Consider the following 20,832-nt stretch of genomic DNA (forward strand, 5'->3'; position numbering starts at 1 on the left):
AAAATGCATAGCCATCCATGCTTTCACTTCATTCAGACACTTTCAAAGGGTTTTTGACTGACTTAGCGGCGCATATGTTTGGCAGTTGCAGCATAAAAATGGAACGAAACATTGCAACTTCTGAAGACAACTCTCAAAATCAAGATCTTAATTTCTCATTATTCATTTATCTGGCATCTGCAGGTTTTGGGTTGGGATGTGCAAACCTGCATATTTTAAAAATTGACTTGTTGCTGTATTGCCACTACAGTCGCTTAACTTGCCTTATGGATTAGATGCCTTGAATAGTTATTCTAGTTTTAGGTTCCCAGATTACCCCGGTCAGATGTTACAGAATGGGACAGATTGCACAGGTTTTGAAGGGTTTCACTATTTTTAACTTGACACGCTGCTCTTGGCAAGACCACACAAGACAGTGGCCAATACGGTCTCAAAGTCTATGAATTTTCCCAAGCAAATGTCTAAAATTCAATTTATATATACTTTTTTTGTATATATATATATATATATATATATACATTATAAATTAAATAATTATATTCAAATAAACTATTTTATAATATAAAGTATAAATATATTATTTATGTAAATATATTTTATAATATATAATTTCTACTAAATACATTTTTACATTCTCACTTTAATAGCATTTATAATACCAAAAATGCATTTATATAAGTTTTTTTATATAAGTTATATATATATATATATATATATATAAACACATATACAAAGTATATATATATATATATATATATATATATGAAGAGTTCAGATGCAAAAGCCTCTAAGTGCCATTTGAAATTCTCTTCTAGAATAATCATTTTTATCAAGCTTGTATATTTAAATTCAGTAATTTCACTTAAATGGCAATTCATAGAAAATCTTCATTGCCATTTAAGTAAAATTACTGAACTTAAATATACAAGCTTGATAAAAATTAACATTCTTGAAGAAAATTTCAAATGGCATTTAGAGGCTTTTGCATCTGAACTCTTCATATAGATTATATATGTGATTAGATTCATATATATATATATATATGTGTGTGTATATATATATATATATATTGTTGACAAATAGTCAACTAGTCCATTGAGAACCATTCATAGGGCTTTCTTAGATTTCAGGGACAATACCTGCTTTCTCATTGGACTGTAGGTGTTGGGTGACAGCAGACCCAGGTTGAGGTGCATGAATGGCTCCTTTCACGTTGGTTAGAGCTCTTGTTACCCACCTCATTGCAATTATACCCTTGATCTGTCATTGGAAAAGAAATTCCTCCTCACGAGTGACTGAAGCAGTAAGAGGAGCGCCGTTTGACAGCCCCCGTGTATTCTATCAAAGCTTTCCATCAACTTCCCACTCCAAATGCAGGGTGGGGACAACAGTCAGGCTCAATTTGCCAGAGGAGCACATAGAGCGCACTGTCCGCTCACTGCGCGCCGTGCATGAAGGTGAAAGATCGAGTGTGGGTCTGGATGAATGAGGGCAAGATAAAGGAAGCTAAGAGGGTTCAAAGGAAAGAGGAAGGGTGCCGTCTCGAGTGAATGGTTTTCTGTGAGGGCAAACATATTTTACTGTGAGCAGATGATTAGTCAGCACTTTGATTTCACATCTCAGCATGTGTGCGCACTCTCTCATGCACAGAAACACACACAAGGCTATGTGGTGAAAGCTGAGGCTGTTGCATACTAAACAAGGTAAAGGTATGATGTGAGAGATGGAGCGGAAGCGGACATTGCCAGCTCTATTTAAAACCCAGCAGGGAGGAACAATCACACTGGGCTCCAAGGGCAGGCCAGACAGAAGCGTCCTTAATCCTTAATCCGTAATTTCTGCCACATTCAGAGTACATTCACATTTGAACACAGCGCTTTGACATTTCATTAAAGCCGTACTCTCAGATGAAACGTCACAGAGGTGTGACAGGCCTGTATATAAGCTGTAGTTTTTATTCACTTCCTGCTGCACCAGCCCGCTTCCTCTCTTTGAGCGTTGACTGAAGCGAATTATCAGATCATAAAGAAGGTGGATCGCTGTTAGAGACCTCAAACAGAGACCTCCATTATATTATGAAATGTTGCATGTCAAGTTATATATTTATTTGTATAGTGCTTTTCACAATACATTGTTTTAAAGCATCTTTAGAGAAAGTGATACTTTTATGTCTATAATGCCATAATGCTTTAATAATGAGCAGGTTTTAGGACTGGATGATACAGCCTAGACAGAACCTAAACTGAACAGAACCAACATTAATGTACACTCACCTAAAGGATTATTAGGAACACCATACTAATACTCGCCTTCAGAACTGCCTTAATTCTACGTGGCATTGATTCAACAAGGTGCTGAAAGCATTCTTTAGAAATGTTGGCCCATATTGATAGGATAGCATCTTGCAGTTGATGGAGATTTGTGGGATGCACATCCAGGGCACGAAGCTCCCGTTCCACCACATCCCAAAGATGCTATATTGGGTTGGGATCTGATGACTGTGGGGGCCATTTTAGTACAGTGAACTCATTTTTATGTTCAAGAAACCAATTTGAAATGATTTGAGCTTGGTGTCATGGTGCATTATCCTGCTGGATAAAGCCATTAGAGGATGGGTACATGGTGGCCATAAAGGGATGGACATGGTCAGAAACAATGCTCAGGTAGGCTGTGGCATTTAAACGATGCCCAATTGACACTAAGGGGCCTAAAGTGTGCCAAGAAAACATCCCCCACACCATTACACCACCACCAGCCTGCACAGTGGTAACAATGCATGATGGATCCTTGTTCTCACTTTGATTACGCCAAATTCCGACTCATCTGAATCTGAATGTCTCAACAGAAATCAAGACTCATCAGACCAGGCAACATTTTTCCAGTCTTCAACTGTCCAATTTTGGTGAGCTCTGGCAAATCGTAGCCTCTTTTTCCTATTTGTAGTGGAGATGAGTGGTACCCGGTGGGGTCTTCTGCTGTTGTAGCCCATCCACCTCAAGGTTGTGCGTGTTGTGGCTTCACAAATGCTTTGCTGCATACCTCGGTTGTAACGAGTGGTTATTTCAGTCAAAGTTGCTCTCCTATCAGCTTGAATCAGTCGGCCCATTCTTCTCATTCTTTTGTCATTTCCTGTCCTATACCATGTGTTGTAGTCCCTTGTAGTTGTTCTTGTTTATTAGGCTCCCCAGGTGTTTCTGATTAGCCACACCCTCTTGTTATCTATTTTAGCTTGTTAATCTCTGTATTTAAACCCTGGGTCTTGCATCAGAGTTTGAGGGTTCTTGACTTTGTAATGTCGTCTGAGTCTGAGTCTGAGTCTGAGTCTGAGTCTGAGTCTGGCTTCCTGCTCTGCATCATTACAGAATAACTTTAGATATTGTGAAATCTGACACCTAAAAAAAAAAAAAAGTAATTTTTCTCCAGCTTTTAAATTGCCGCTCCATATAGAACACATTGACGCTCCACATAGAACACATTACTTGTTGTTTGGGAAGTTGTCTTTTGGACCAAAGCAACCTAAAGAACATTTCTGTAGGTCAAATGCAAATAAGGTATGTGAGATTGCATCAGTGATACGAGAGACAAATTCTTATTTGCTTTTGTGAACAAATCAAATCAATACAAACAAAACCGACAAAAAGAATAGCAGGCTTTTCAAAATGTAACAGCTCTGCGTATAATTACTTTAAAATCGTTATGCTTCTGTTCACAGATGAAAAGAGACAAAGAGTCTCTCTGCTCTTGCCTTTCTGCTCTTGTTTATTAATGACTTAATCTACATTGTTGGTGGCTCTGGTTTGAAAGCAGTGTGATAATTAAAGTTTGATCCCTCGCAATACCTTTGCCTCTCGCCTTTGCTTTAAAAAACTCATTTACTTTAATCAGCCGACTGATTGTTTGACGTGATCTAAAGGGACCAACCGGCTGGGCCAGATCGATAAACGTAAAAATGGCGATTCCGAATCAGGGATGAAACAAATGTGCAAGTTGATGGGCTGCTGGATCCTTACGGTGATTTCTGCCGACAGTGCAGCACTAAGCAGCAGAATTGTGGGTGGGATAAAGGTGCTCCTGATATTCATTTTCAAACTGCATCCTTTTCAGCCAACAAAATATTGGAAAAGTCTTTCCAATGAGCAAAGAACTACAAAAAAAATAAACATGGGTTGTGAAATTGTGACATGATCTATTCTAGGATTAAGACATTGACAACTCCTCGCAGCTTACTTTTCGTCAAATTAATTATGGTGTCTACCCTGTCCCTGACTAAGGTCTATTGATGAATTATTTTACATACAGTAGCCTAATTAGAGACCACAGCGCAGTAAGTGCTGACAGTTTTGATGATGTGATGATGATGCCTTGGAGCGCTGTTAGGAATGTACTGTAGGTTTGAGGTTACAAACATCTTCCGCAAGCAGAGCATACCATAAACAGCCCAAACCACAAGCTTTACTCTGAAAACCACAAAGCTTTTTACAGCTTTCCTTTCCCACTTCTTGCTGTTTTTGGAGAGTTTTTGCTGCAACAATCACTGTATGTTGCAGTTTTAGATCTCTCTTGCTTAATGGATTGTGGAGGTGTAGGAAGTCCTAGATATTTTTTTCTTCAAGCCTCGTGTCTTGAATATGCTCTGAAAAAACATACTACTTTCAACCAAATAGCTGTTGTAGTTTACACTTTCGCACCATTTACGAGTTCTGAGAAACCTTTTTATGAGAAAACATTTCCCTGCCATTGTCGAGTTTTACGGCGTTCCGTGTTTCCGGGTGTTGAGGGACTCGATCTAATCAATCTATGTTATGTTCATCGTACTGAATCTGATCCAAACATAGTCTTTGACAAAAATGCAATTTTCTCTGCTTTTAGCTCAGACTGTTGCTTTTTTTTATGAAACTTCAACCCTCATTCAAGTGTTAAAAAGAAAAGAATGCATGAAGCTGAGAATAAAAGCAGATGGTCTGCTTTTCTTGGTAAAAATAAAGGCTGATGAATCAACCACAAGGAAGAATATTTTTAGTCTTCTATTCTTTAATATTTATACATTTTCATTTACACTAACTTTCAAAAGTTTAAAGTAATTGTTTTAAAAATAAAAATAAGTACTACTTTTAGGCAGCAAGGACACATTAAACTGAGTAGACATTATATATATATATATATATATACACACCAAATCAGCATATTAAATCAGCACCAAATCAGCATATTACAATGATTTCTGAAGGATCATGTGACACTGAAGACTTCAATTCAGCTTTACCATCACAGGAATGAATTACATTTTAGAATAGTTTACATTAGAAAAGTATTTTAAATAGTAATAATATTTCACAATATTGCTCATTTTCCTGTATTTTTTTATTCAGTAAAAGCATAAAAACATGGACTTTTCCAAAAAATATTAACATTAAAACAGTTTTGAATGGTAGTAGACCAATAAAACAATAAATTATAATTAACAGTAATATTTAATTACAAGTCATGAAACTAGTTTTATTACAAAGTCTTAAGGTCTCTCAGTTTTAGGAAAATTGCTGGTTTGATTTTTGCAGGGAGGGTATCGTGATCTATCACTTTTGTGTGCTTAACCTCATTTGCACCATTATAATTGACTCATAATACAGTGTTCATGTTGTGTTAAAATTAGCGCAATTACAAGCTGAAAGATTTGAGATTTTACTCTGAGCTGAGCACATTCTCAGACATGATTTGTTTCTATGGCAACCCTCATAATGCCAAAAAGGTTCCACCATGTGTGGTTGATGTTGTTGATCACAAAATATTGAATAACTACATTCACACACCTTTATGTGCTTTTGAAAAATAAGAACAAAGAAAGAAGTTAACACTAGCTATAATAAAATACAGATGTATGTACCTAATTACTTTTAAATGTTCATTTTCCATGAAGTGAAAAAAGTCAAAGCTCTCATTAAATGTAGTTTCCAATTTGTAAGCACAACTTTGTTTTTTACTCAAAAACGCATAATTTCTGTCATTCAACATCATCAAATTCCTATGGAAGCATGTTTCCGCCATAGAATGAAAAATATAAAGGTAATTGCGACTTTTTATCTCACAATTCTGACTTTTTTTCTCACAATTGCGAGTTTACTTCTCGAAATTCTGACATTTTTTCTCAGAATTGTGAGATGGAAAGTCAGAATTGTGAGATATAAAGTCAGAATTGCGAGATATAAAGTCAGAATTGCGAGATATAAATTCAGAATTGCGTGATATAAAGTTGCAATTGCGAGATATAAAGTCAGAATTGCGAGATATAAAGTCAGAATTGCGAGTTATGAAGTCAGAATTGCGTGATACTAAATCAGAATTGCGTGATATAAAGTCAGAATTGCGAGATATAAAGTCAGAATTGCGTGATATAAAGTCAGAATTGCGAGTTATAGTCAGAATTGCGTCATATAAAGACAGAATTGCTAGATACAAAGTCGCAATTGTGTGTTATAAAGTCAGAAATGCATGATATATTGTGAGATTTAAACTATTCTGAGGGGGAAAAAAGTTAGAATTGGCCTAACCTGCAGAGTTTACAATTCTCACAAGAGTCTCACAATTCTGAGAAAAGATTTCAGAATTTCGACATATAAACTCGCAATTATGTGTTATAAAGTCAAAAGAGAAAAAAAGTCAGAATTGTGAAATAAAAAGTCGCACTTCTGTGTTTTTTTCTCAGAATTGCGACTTTATATCACCCAATTCTGACTTTATATCTCGCAATTCTGACTTTATATCTCGCAATTCTGACTTTATAACACGCAATTCTGACTTTATAACACGCAATTGCAACTTTATATCACGCAATTTTGACTTTATAACACGCAATTCTGACTATTTCTCACAATTCTGACTTTATATCTCGCAATTCTGACTTTATAACACGCAGTTCTGACTTTATAACACGCAATTGCAACTTTATATCACGCAATTCTGACTTTATAACACGCAATTCTGACTATTTTTCACAATTCTGACTTTATATCTCTCAATTCTGACTTTATATCTCGCAATTCTGACTTTATAACAAGCAATTCTGACTTTATAACACGCAATTGCAACTTTATATCACGCAATTCTGACTTTATATCTCGCAATTCTGACTTAATATCTCGCAATTCTGACTTTATAACTCGCAATTGCGACTTTATATAACGCAATTCTGACTTTTTATCTCGCAATTCTGAGAAATAAAGTCAGAATTGCGAGATATAAACTCGCAATTGTGAGAAAAAAAGTCAGAATCGTGAGATAAAAAGTCACAATTATTTATTTTATTTTTATATTCTGTGGCGGAAACAAGCTTCCATAAATTCCCCCTGATCATGAGGTGAAAAATATATTTTCTAAAAACGGTCTTTGGCCTTTACCTGTGACTAAGCCTTATAGACAGTGTGTAAGAAATTCTCATTTCAGAGGCCCCGTCTGACCCAAACAATTTACAGCCAGCTTGTCGCCAGCTTGTCAACAGGGTGCTAAAAAACACGGGGTTTGAGAGCTTGCAGCTTGTTTGAGCACACAGCCCAGTACTTGAGCAACTGGAGGAGCTGCAGTGAGAGGAAAGGCAAGGAAAGAAAGCAATCAGAAGGTGAGAGCATTTATTACCACAGGCTTTTAACTGACTCTCCATTGGCAGAGTCCCAAAATTGAAGCCATTTTTCTCATGCGCTTTCTCCCATTCTTGATTAAGACAAGCAATATGTCTCAAACTCCGCTGTCCTGAACTTCTGACAAATAGCATCTTTTCTTCTTCTCCTGAGATGAAGCCATTAAAGCATCTGACCATCTTATCTCTGTCTAAGCTAAGATGTCAGCGTTCGGTGTGTGTGTGTGTGGAAAATCTGTAATTTATGGGCTCTGGCGTTTTCCTAAAATATTATATATATATATCTTATATTAAAGAGGTCAAGTTGAATTTAGAGAATTTGAGGTCATTTTTCTGTACTATTTCACACACTAGACTCATTAACTGTGCCATCGGCAACATGCAGAGAATTTAATTGACAATTATAATGTTTGCATACTAAATGTGTGTGTCGTAGCTTGGTTATCTAGTTTTATTGATTCTGAGCATAGTGTTCACAGTGCATCCATAAAAAAACAAAACTTTGGTTCTTGTTTACAACGAAAAGGTCATGAATTGCTATTAAAAGGACAGCAATAACTATTTGTCTTTGTTCATTTTTTAAAGGCATATAAAGTAAGACAGTATTTTTTTACAGCCCTCCCAATGACTTTAAAACCTCTATTAAACCGCAAAAGATTGATTGTCTTCTGTCCGCTGCCTTGCCACATTGTTTTATGTCTTACTTCATTTTTGCACTATTTAAAATTTTACAAGCAATGTCTTGTGGCTTTGCTGCTGAAATAGTGCGCTGTAAGAAAACCATGTTAAATTACAGCGGTATGATTCGTGTTGGTTTGTGTTGCTTTTGTTTTAGCACTTCTTCCATGCACAGGAACCTTGAATTAAGGTGCAATTCTTTGAATTGTCCCTCAAGTGCACTAACTTATTTTTACAGCAGGTTATTTTTAAAATATGTGAGCTTTGTGGAGGCTAGACGGCTGAGTTTTTTCTGCTGTGCTTGTCCTTTTTCTTTTTTAGGCCGTGGTCAGCTTGTGAAAATCTCTCTCTACGGAGTGCAAGTTGCAGAACTCTGGAGGGAAAAAAACACCTTCGGAGGCTGTTAATTGAGTTTTTTTTTTCTCCACTAGGTCAGCTGGCAGAGTCCTGAGAGCAGTCGAGTCCTGGCAGTGCCCCAGGGCCATGTCCTGAGCTCATCAGTAAAACAGGCTACTGCTGTATGCCCACCGGAATGTCAAATCAGCATTCCTTCCATGCCGGCACATTTTCATAGTCTTAAGAGATTACATGGACGGCTGGCTTTCACTTTGGTCCGTGGGAGTGGATCTTCCACTGTAATTAGTGAAATCACTGCAAACGTTTTTTTGTTTAAACGGGTAGTTCTCGTAGGTCAGCGCCCTGAGGGCTTGTGTTTCTGCCCTCTGTAATGGCCGGTAATTTGCCCTTGATGTGCACAAGGAAGTTGTCATTATTCTCTCTATCCTCACATCCTTTAATTGGTTAGAGCCATTGATTTCATCAATCATGCGCTATATATGATGCTAGGGGTGCTCCAGCTAATTTATTGTTGTTTATTACTGTTGCGTTATAGCTGCCAAAATTTAGTCAGAAACTAATGAGAAGATGATAATCGGGCCTGTTTCATGCACCTCACGTCTGATGCATATTCATTCCATCACCCATATTTACTGGATGCTGAAACCCTTTTTTGAATAGACTTATGACTAAATCCCAATGACTTAAGCAGTTTTTCATAAAGTTGAGTATAGACCATTTCACAAGATGTAAACAACACTGGTCCAGAAACACTTCCTGTTTCAGTTTGTAACTGTTTTCTTTATTTCACATGTAAAGAAAACATCTTAAAGATGTTTGTTTAACTTTTTGATTCAGTTTTAAATGTTCTGTTGGTTGTATTTTATCCCAGCTTTTATGTAGTGTTAAAAAACTGAAACAGGAAGTGCTTCTGGACCAGTGTTGTTTACATCTTGTGAAATGGTCTATATCTAAACTGCGTCTTACTGCTTGCTCTGCTCTGCTCTCAGTCCCACAATCCCCCACTTGAGCCTGCTAGCCAGTTGCTATGGGCAGGGTTGTCCAATCCTGCTGTTGGAGGGCCAATTTCCTGAAGAGTTCAGCTTCAACCCCAATTTATACCAGCTAACCAAGGGCTTGCTAGTCATTGTAGAAACTTTCAGGCAGGTTTGTTGAGGCAAGTTGGTGCTAAACTCTGCTTCAGGGTCATTCCGTGTCAAATCAACCAAGTTTCAGAAACTTCCCCAGCTCAGATTTTTTTTTTTCAATATTTGTTTTTCTGAAGAAATACAAAGATAAATAGTGATGAAAGCCAAAATATTAAATGTCACAGAGATTGGTAGGTCTATTAGTGAAATCTGTTGACTTAAGTAATCTCTGTTGCATTTGTTGTATTATTACCACATGCCAACGGTGACTGTTCAAAAATGGGATAACGCACTTTGGGCTCTATCTTGTACCCAGCGTAAATGACTTTATACGCTAAGGCAAATCTCATTCCTATTTTGCACCTGCGCAAAGCGGGCTTTTTTGCTCCAAAGACGCACGTCGGTAAACTAGGAAATGAACTTGCGCTCCCTGGGTGGATCGGCACTAAAAGGAGACGTGTTTCGGCGCAAACAATCCCTGGTGCTATTTTACAGTTTCAGAAAACAATTGCGCCACTAACCAGAAAAAAACGGATCTAAAGTTAGTGGCGCGTTGTTCATAATGCTATTTTAAGTGTGTATGCTTGGCGATTATGTAGCGGGTGCACAACGCGCATACACTTTGATTCTCTCATCAACACAGATTCAGCAGTTTTTAGTGTTGCAAATCAAACATTATAACAAGGAAAAAAATAACACATGAAGATGAAAAAACCTAATTACCCAATTTTTTTAAGGCTAATTGCTGAAAGATCAGACCTGTTTGCGCCATGCAACCTGCTCTTAAAGGGTATGTTGGATGGCGCTCTGATTGGTTTATTTCACGTTACGCCCAAACCACACCTATGAATAATGAGGCTACTTCAGATCAACCCGTTTTAAACTTGCGCCGGGCGCAAGAGTCATTCATTCCGCCGGTAAAATAGCAACAGCGCCAAAGACCCGCCCACAAAGTTACTTGCGCTTGATATTTGCATTTCAGATCGTTAAAATAGGGACCTTATTGTGTTTTTTGCCCTACGTTTCGATTCCAGAGATATGGAGATGTTAATGCGGCTCAATGAGTATATTGGTCAATTGTTCACATTTTCAGTTGTCAAAAACCAAAGTCACTATCAATATAGCTGATACTTTTTTCTTGTAAAGAGGAATATCTGAACAACAAATAATGTTGAAACTAGAAATGTATCTTGTTTTGTTTTTTTTCTATCAACACAATTGCATAGAACATACCTCTCTGAGTGCCAAATGTACACTGAAATGGTCAAGTTGAGGCACATTAACTTGATCTCAAAAGTGTATTTATAAGAATCTGAATTTGAATCAGTTCCAAGGATATTTGGAAGAAAGGTTTTTGTTATTTTTTTGTTAATGAATTCAAACACGCAGTATCGTAACTTGGGATAAGATATCGTGACATCCCAATATCTCTGGGATTGAACCATATAGCCTTAAAAATTGAGATTCCTAAAGAAAAGTTTCATAGGAACGAATATAAAACGAAATTAAGATATTTTTAACACTTCTTAAGTTACAGAGATGCAAACTTTGGAAAAACAATATTTATGGCACTCAGACAGGTATGTTCTATACAATTGTGTTAATTAGAAAAAAAGCAGAAACATTTCTAGTTTCAACCTTGTTGTTCAACTGTATGCAAAGTGACATTTGGTTTTCGACCACTGAAAATGTGAACAATTAACTCATTTACTCATGGAGCTGCACTAACATCTCCATATATTTGGGCTTGAACCATATTGGGCCTTTAAAATAAAGATATCAAAAGAAAAGTTTGTTAAGAACCAGAATTTAAAAGGATATTAAGATATCTTGAATACTTACTGAGTTGCTGGTACACAAACTTGGAGCAAATAACACAAGAAGTGCTTTTCCCATTTTTTACTGTCACCATTGGCATATAATGCAACAGAGACTGCTAAAGTAAACAGATTTTACTAATAGACCTATCAATCTCTGTAAAAATCCAATAAAATGCCATCTTTCTAAAGTCATTTTATCCCCCTGTAATTTGGCTCCAAATCTCATGAAAATAGTCATTTTGACCGCCCTCTACAAAACAGTGGATTACTCAGTAAATATACATCTATGACATTTAATATTTTGGCTTTCCTCTTCATTTATGATCTGACAAAAAAGCTGGGGACCTCTGGTTGAGTCGACACGAATGACCCTATAGACAATTAATTGAAAATGCTTGCTTGCTTTAGTGCTGGTAGACATTGAGTTGTGCTGACTGTGAACTTGAAAAACATGAAGGCAGTAATTCAACCTTAAATTTCTCTTATGATAGGAAAATGTATGTACTGATAACCCAAATCCTTAGCCTTAGTTCCACTGAAAAAGATAAATCCTATGAATTTTAAACAACACATCATGACAGAATCTTCCACTTTTTGCCATTTTACGATAGGGTCATCCAAGATCTATGTAAATGAAAGTGTAGAAGGGCGATATATTTTCCTTTTGCCTTTATATTCCTGACAGACTTGAAGCGTTGGAGTGGTTTAGCACTCAGCCCAGCCCGAGCTCCCTTCTCGGCAGGATTCAGTCTTGGCACTCTGCACTGTATCAACACTCTGTGTGTTTCCTCAACCTTGAGGCTGGAACGCCAAAGGGCCAGCGCAAACAAACCGATACACTTGTGCCAAAATCGAGCCTTTCAAGCTAAAGGGAAGGTTGTGAGGCTGCTGGTGCTTTACTAACATACCGCCCCAAATTCCAGAGACCTTGAAACGGCACTCATGGCTTAACTTCATTAGTCGGTTTAGATTTAATTACACCTCATTAGGCCTCTTTTTTAGCAGCTTACAAATATTTAATCAATTTCGAGGTGTTGCGTAGCAAGGGTTTTGTAGAAAGAATGGGGAATTCTCCCTGACGTGGTTTAGATTTGTTATCTGGGAACTGTAGTGCCTACGGCTGCTGTCAGTTAATGTGCAAGGTTTTTAATCTACGATGTTAAGCAAGGAAAGCAGATTTTGGATGTCTCCATTTGAAAAGTCAATGTGAATTTTCATTTGCAACCCATTTTTCTTTTGCTACCTGTACAGTACAACAGGATATTTGACTTGATTTTATCCAATTATTTGTCTGGGAATCAACTGGATCATGAAATGTGGCTGTTGCATACCCCAATGAAGTCAAACAATTAATAGCTATTTGCATTAAAATAACCATTAGATATTTGAAATAGCTACAGTATGCTATACTTTAGCCCGCATGCTGATATCGGTAGATTTCATACGTATATATTTTATATTTAATCATAATATAGTAAATAAATTAAATTTATATTTTTGTGGAAACTGCAATAATTTTTTCCAGTATTCTTTGATAAATAGAAAGATTGAAAATTATAAATGTTGAACATTATATAAGAAAGACAAAAGAACGTTATAAATCTCTTTACTGTCACGTTAGATGTACTTAACTGTTTAGTGGGGCTGTCAGTTAAATGCGTTATTAACGGCGTTAAAGGGATACTCAACTTTTTTTTGGAAATAGGCTCATTTTACAACTCCCCTAGAGTTGAACAGTTGAGTTTCACCGTTTTTGAATCCATTCAGCCGATTTTCTGATATTTAGAAGAATATCCATAACCAGACAGTTTCTGGTCTCATTGACTTCCATAGTATTTTTTTTTTTCCTACTATGGAAGTCAATGAGACCAGAAACCATCTGGTTACGGATATATTTCTAAATAACAGAAAATCGGCTAAATGGATTTGAAACTCAACTGTTTAACTCTGGGGGAGTAGTAAAATGAGCCTATTTACAAAAAAAGTGGAGTGTCCCTTTAACGCAAACCCATTTTAACAGCGTCAATTTTTTTATCGCGCGATTAACGGTCTTTTTGGCCTAGCAAACTTTGTCGTTTTTTCATATGCTTTAGCAACAGGACGTGGCATGCGCTATGAAACCCATCATTTCAACGGCTTGCGCTCCGCGAGGACGTTTTGTTGCTTCATCGACCAAAGCACAAGCGGATCTAGCTAGACCTGAAACAAAACAAGTAAATAAGGCCAATTCTAATTTAAAGCTCCAGTCTGTGACGTTTTTTTGGCTTGAAAATTATCAGAAATAAATTTTGGATAAAAAAAAAGAATAAAGTTCAAAACTATATGCTTGCCTTAGCTCGATTCTACATGGTAAGCTTGTAATATTGTTTTTAATTCAGTTTTACTGGTGTATTTCCGCTGTGTCTTTGCGTCATTACGTCACATCTGTAAACATAAAGAAGGAGTCTCGGCTAGTAGGCTATATTGCGAGTGAGGATGCTGAAGGTGGAGATTTATAGCCTTTACACACAGCACTTGATATAATTCAATTAATTAATTTGATGGCAGATCCAGAAAGGTTCAAACGACAATCACCAGTGACAATTGGAGATTCACCTGATGTAAAACGCAAAAGACTTTGGACTGAGAGTTTGGGAAAAGAGACGAAAACAAGCGAAAACAAGGATGAATATCGGAAGGGCATTAAATGTAGTCACGCAATGCCGATATTGTTAACATTAACAATTTGAGAACAAAGTATAATTAGCACGGTTTGACGTGATATAATAAGCGATCGTTATCTTTGATCTGCTTGATTTACTGCAATGCTTTTTTTCCCCTTTGTTGGTCAGAACAAAAGTGGATGTTACTTACTTGTTTAGATGACATTTACTGGTGAAAATTCTTATGTTGGTCATACTTTCAAAAAGCATAATGTGTGATTTTGAGTGACAGTATGCACACCGGTGTCAGGCGCGGTGACTGACACCTGCACATTCTCCTCAAAACATTGGATTCATCCTTGCTGTGCCACAACCCACATAAAGTTGATAATAAAAGAGATGGTAACAGAGGAAAAACTGCGAACTGCAGCTTTAATGTTGACTTTTTTACATACACTATCTATTCATACACTATCTCTATTTCTACCATCTATTTTAGGACGTGTTTGGATGCAAGGGACCCTTACTGTGGTTGGGACCGAAAGCAGCGCCGCTGCACCACTATAGAGGACAGCTCCAACATGAGCCAGTGGTTTCAGAATATCACTGCCTGCCCGGTAAGGACCAGCCATTTAAAGAGTCCACCACACTCACTGCTTGAAGCATGACTGAAGTTTCGACACATGTCCGCCGTCTCCATAGCTCTCAGTCAGTCTCCCAACGCTGCTTTGAAATCTGTGTTGCGTGAAAGGTGCTATGCCGCATGATTGATAACATCACTTGAGGCAGCTGCTTTGTGGTCGTTATTTTTTAGGATTGAGATTCCGCACGCACCGAACCTTCAAATTCACACGTTTTTTTTCTCATTAATTCCAGCTGAGGAACCAAACCGCAGATGGTGCATATGGGCCCTGGGCTCCATGGCAACCCTGTAGTCATGATGATGGCGAAGGCACCAGTACGTGTCTTTGTCGATCGCGAGCATGCGATAGCCCGTCCCCTCGCTGTGGAGGTAAAAACTGTGAGGGTCCCACCATTGAGGTGTCCAACTGTTCAAGGCGAGTAAAAAGTTGTGCTTTTTTTGTGCCATCCTGCATCCAAGGTGCTGAGACTAAATTGTGTTTTTGCTAGAAGTGGCAGTTCTCTCATCATGCGAGATACATTGCAGGAACAGAGAGCACTTTAGCAAATTGCTCACTGTTTTTTCTTTCTTTTTCTGCAGGAATGGAGGATGGACACCCTGGTCGTCCTGGGGCCAGTGCAGCACAAGCTGTGAGATTGGGTTTGAAGTCCGCCAGCGATCCTGTAACAATCCTTCACCCAGGCATGGTGGCCGGGTGTGTGTGGGGCAGAGCAGAGAACAGAGGTAAAAAAAAGAGAGTCTTTTCTTTAAATAAAACAAACACAACTTGTAACGTATCATCATTTTAGGTAATATAATTAAGCAGCCTCAAATTATATTTTCTTTCACATGAGCAAGATTCCTTTTTTATGGACCCCGGGGATCCACATTTAATGTTTGTCAGAGTCTTTACACCAAAACGGTCATTATTTAGATTTCAGATTTCACCCTCTGAAAAAGGTCATTTTGCTCTAGTGGTCTGACATCATTTTCCCATTATTTGCTCTAAACTATATTCTGTTACTTTTTACATAAGTATTCATAGATCCCTATGAACTCCTCAACTCTTCAACAGGGACTGTTCAACTCTAAAAAGGACAAAAAGGACCTAAAAACACAACAAAAATACTCCAATAGACAAAAACCCAAGTCTTCCAACATCATATGATACATCTGTGTTATGAACAGATTGACATTTTCATTACAATAGAGTAACAAAGGCAAATTATCACAGAGCCAACAATGTTCATAATATACAATGCCAGGTTTACTGGACTAGATTAGGAAGCAAGCTGGAGAAAAGGTGAAAAGCAGAGAATTAAAAGATGTTTTGTGTGTGTACTGTATGTGGTTGTGGTAAACCCTACGTTACAGGGACATGTCCCAACAAAAAACGGAAATATCCAAAATCCTTGTCCTAGCGTGGGCATTTGAGCACAACAGTTTTCTAAATCAGATTAAGTTATATGTCCTAAAATGCAGAAAGTTTTCTGTGATGGGTAGGTTTTGTGTTAGGGGATGGAATACAGTTGAATAAGCACTATATATATATATAATACACTATGAATAAGCAATGAGGTACAAGAGGTTGTGCTGTATTGTGAATAAGTAACGGCTGAAGGGTATTGTTAGCCGTTACTAATTCACGATACAGCTCTTGCCTCGGGTACCTTATTGCTTTTATAAAACGGTTACTACACAATACAAATATTAAAGGAAAAAAAAATGTATTAGTGGAACTTTCATGAAGTAAAATCACTAAAAGCCTTCCTTCTGCTAGAAAAAAAATAGTCCCTGACCGTGAACAGCAACAACTTTCCAATGTGTAATATCAGCGAATGTCTAATTGAAGAGAATTGGCACTGGCTGGTTACTTCCAGTTTCTGGACTGGCTGCAGTAACACGTCTCTGTCTATGCGGGGGCGCTCGCGGTCGAGTGCAGAATGAATGGGAGTCTATGGAGTTTAACCCCCAGAAATCCACTTTTCTCAGGATGTAATTTTTGGTCAAGTAATTTGAAAGTTGCATTCAAAAGGGAGGGCTAAGATAATACACTCAGCTGAAAATTGCATTTTTAAGTTCACTTATCTGTTCTAAAAATCCGTTCAAAACAGTGATGACGTCACACAATAGCAGAATGCTAGCGTGTTCCGGCCAACAACGGCCTAACCTGGGAGAAATCAAGAGGACATAAGTACTCGTTCATTCGACTTTTGGCCTATAATCTATATTGAACTTGCGGAATCAACAATAAAATCTATGTTGATTCAATGACAAGCAGGAGAAAGAGACGCATTTAGCCGTTTAGCTCCATAGACTCCCATTCATTCTGCTCTCGCCCGCGATCACCCCCAGTGGAATTCTAATGGAACTGCAACCAGGATGATACACAATGGGGCTAATAGGAAGTGCCAAGGCTCTCCGTTAGACGGGCTCTGTTAATATGCATGATGGCTCAAATGAAAACAAGATGGGAAACTGCAGTGTTGCACAGTGATAAATAGAACAGTTGGGTGAAGCGGTCATAGCCGTGTTTTCGTGAATCAGTCAGAATCAAAGATAGGAACTAACCGTTTTATAAAAATAATTACGTCTATGGAATGTCTCCATTAAAAAAAATAAAAACCCAATGTGTGTGTGTGTGTGTGCATTAAGTTCACATTTGCTTTGGTGCAACTGTTAAATCAAATGTGATGCAGGTTAGATGTTAATAACATTAAATGTCATAGATTCATCGCAATTTTTCATATTATATGAGCTAACATTCTTTAAGCTAGCATTTCTTTTGAGTTTTATCTACTCAATGCAGACCAACTTATACTCATGATATCAATGAAGCATATTTTTCACGCTCGACAGATTCTGCAATGAGAAGGTGTCGTGCCCTCAGCCCATCTTCTGGTCATCATGGTCACCCTGGTCCAAGTGCAGCTCAGAGTGTGGGGGAGGGGTGCATTCGCGCTCCAGGAACTGTGAGAATGGAAATAGCTGTCCAGGGTGTGCACTGGTACGTACACCTGAAGTACACACACTTACACACACAAACTGTAGCATTGAAGCCTCCTGCTTGACCATGATAACCAAAGCAGCTCTCCTCCCAGAAAGATATGTGTGATGCACTGTAAACGTGGAGCTTATTTGTGATTCAAGATAGACTGAGTGGCCCTGACAAATCTGCCCAGAACACTGTTTCATTTTGAAAATATATGCAGTCCTAAAACTGTCATATACTTTCCGCTGATCATCTACACCGCCTGCCTATGCCCCTTGTAGTTCTTTACATTCCTCATCTTAAAAATGAAAATTAAATAAAACAAATTTTTATAATAATTGTATAACTAAGTATATTTATTTTATATGTGTGCTATTTTTGTAGCCAAGACGTTTAGGGTGTGCCTACTGTATAAAAAATGAACTTACTCATATTCACTGTAGGGAAAGTCTTACAACTATATACGGTTTCCATTTGGATACATTAAAAGAAAAATGTGATGTTAAAATTATGACAAAGTTTTCACCTGTGATGTAATAAAAAACTGTGGCATGCAGAGTAAAAATAAATTGCTTCCAGTTCAAACTAAGCATTTTAGTCAAGTAATCACACTAACTTAAAAACTATATAAGAATACCATTAAATGATTTTAGGACAAATCAAAACAGCATTCAGTTTCCTAAAGTGCTCTTTTGCTCTTACATTTTAAATCGGACAGATTTCTTTGCTCTCCAACTCTCTTTTAAGAGCTGCAATTAATTCAAATGTAATCGACTTAATTAGGACTCAAATTAACGTTCCTTGCAAAGAACTGTAACACCCCCTTGGGTGTCTAGGAGCCATTAAATTTTATTAACGGTTCACTGTGATGGCACTGAATGGTGAGCTGTGGAGCTTCACATAATGTTCCCAGTGTATGAGGAGTGAGCAACTGGATGATGTCATCAGTGTGTCAATCTTCTCCCCATTGCAGGAGTACCAGGCGTGTAATCTGGAGTCCTGTCCAGAGGTGCGTCGAAACACCCCATGGACCCCTTGGGTGCCAGTGAACATAACCCAGGGAGGGGCACGGCAGGAGCAAAGAGTTCGCTACATCTGCCGGGCCCAACTGGCTGACCCTCACGAGCTCCAATTGGGCAAGCGTAAAGTGGAGACACGCTTCTGCCCCAATGATGGGACAGTAACCTGTGAAACAGACTGTGAGTGTATAGATCCTTTTTCTCATGTACACAGATATGACTTGAGTCAGCTGATACTGCTGACTTGATGACTATGACTATCAGGGTCAGAGTTCAGTACTTGCCCACTTTGCGCATGTCGTACGCCACATTGATTAACTGTAGCATGCTGTCTAAACTCAGAGGAGGTCAACCACTTGAGGTGCACCAGGAATGCATTAGAGACAAGAGTGTGTCAGAATTCACCTTGTGCAGGTTGCTGTGACCAGAATGTTTTGTCATAGATGCTGTAAAACACAGCATGACATTTTTTTTTTTTTTCTTTTTTAAGGTAACCTTGAATTACACTGGAAAAGGCCTTTCCTTTAAATAATACAACACTTATAAAAGACTAAAGGGGCATTCACACACAAGAACGATAACTGTAGAGATAACTATATTTGCATCCACACCAATGGATGATAATGTTTTGTTTTTTATAAGCATGCTGCAGTTATGTCATCTACCACATTAGATGTGCATGCTCTTTAAAGTCAGGTGGATTCTGATTGCCTGACAATGTTCGTATTGTTATACTATATTTTTCTCAGCTATGGTGTGGACTTCGCTATTGTCATGGAATTTGTTATTTCACATTTATTTATATAGCGATTTATACAATACAGATTGTTTTAAAGCAACTTCATAGTAATAAATAGGAAAATAATGGAACCAGTGATGTAAATTTCACATTCTGCTGTAAAACAGCTTTAAAATGACAATAGTGTGATTACACTCACATCAGTTCATTGTTAATTCAGCTCAATAGCTGTGTAAAGTTAATACATTATGAAACCGTTCAATCCAGTTATGGTTACATTGGCAAACTGGTAACATGCAATTAATGTTTACAGCTCTTGTTGAGGAGCTTCTCAGGGCGCCTGGTGTACGACTGATAGGCTCTGGCTGGTCTTCGTGGGAGACGTGGTCAACTTGTACTCAGGAGTGTGCCAAAGGCTACCGCACTCGCAAACGCACCTGCACCAGTGCGGAAGGCAAAAGTATTCCCACCGCCTGCCGGGGATCTTCAGTTGAATATCAGGACTGCAATCCACAGCCCTGTCCAGGTAACACACACACAGAAACTCTCTTTTAAGCACAGACTCATTTACATAGGTACACACATTATTGACTCCCACATATGCTCATAATCAAGGTAGTTGCTCATCGTGATGGGAAAGCCTCTGCTTCCATTAGAGTATGTGAAGCGTATGACTGATATCATTAGCTAATGGAAACCTGAAGCCCCATTGGGGCTGCTGTGGTCAAATTAAGAGGTTTTACCATAATTACAAAAAGACGTGAACTCAAGGTTAAATCGAATACCCTTTTTTTTAGAAATCACACGAACATATTAACTTTCCAGTTAGCACCAGGACTTTAGGTGAAGTGTGTAATGAAATGGCATCAAACTGAATGTCTAAAATAGCTAGATTTTTATATTTAATAAAGAAAATATGAACGACATTACCAAGTTGTATATTTTCTGTAGGTGGACAGGGAGCTGCTTTTTTGTTTCTGTGTTTTAAGCGTAATGCTACAGTATACTATTAGTTTTTGAAGATGCTAACGGACAGTTTGAGAATGCTTACGGACAGTTTAAGGATGCTAACAGGCTATTTAATGGTTTTAACTGACAGTTTAAAGATTCCAACAGAGAGTTGAATGGTGCTAACAGACCGTTTCAAGGTGCTAACAGAGTTTGGGCATTAACAGATTAGGCATTAAGGTGTTAACAGACAGTTAAGGT

The 20,832-nt window shown here is 37.9% G+C and overlaps 1 protein-coding gene across 8 annotated transcripts in view; it reads left to right on the forward strand.

The window, feature by feature from the left end:
- Positions 1-20,832, forward strand: part of sema5ba (sema domain, seven thrombospondin repeats (type 1 and type 1-like), transmembrane domain (TM) and short cytoplasmic domain, (semaphorin) 5Ba) — a 179,560-nt gene that overhangs the window by 139,603 nt on the left and 19,125 nt on the right. For all 8 annotated transcript variants that reach the window (XR_005624296.2, XM_039683025.2, XM_089133126.1 and 5 more), the window contains 6 exons: positions 14,751-14,868; positions 15,128-15,309; positions 15,474-15,617; positions 17,733-17,880; positions 18,839-19,064; positions 19,937-20,149. Coding sequence is in view for 7 of the 8 variants with exons in the window: in XM_039683025.2 (XP_039538959.2) it covers positions 14,751-14,868; positions 15,128-15,309; positions 15,474-15,617; positions 17,733-17,880; positions 18,839-19,064; positions 19,937-20,149 (1,031 nt within the window). In the remaining variant the exon portion in view is untranslated. The remainder of the gene's footprint in view (positions 1-14,750; positions 14,869-15,127; positions 15,310-15,473; positions 15,618-17,732; positions 17,881-18,838; positions 19,065-19,936; positions 20,150-20,832) is intronic.

The sequence above is a fragment of the Pimephales promelas genome, chromosome 7 (genome assembly GCF_988280905.1).
Source record: "Pimephales promelas chromosome 7, fPimPro1.hap1.1, whole genome shotgun sequence".
NCBI lineage: Eukaryota > Metazoa > Chordata > Actinopteri > Cypriniformes > Leuciscidae > Pimephales > Pimephales promelas.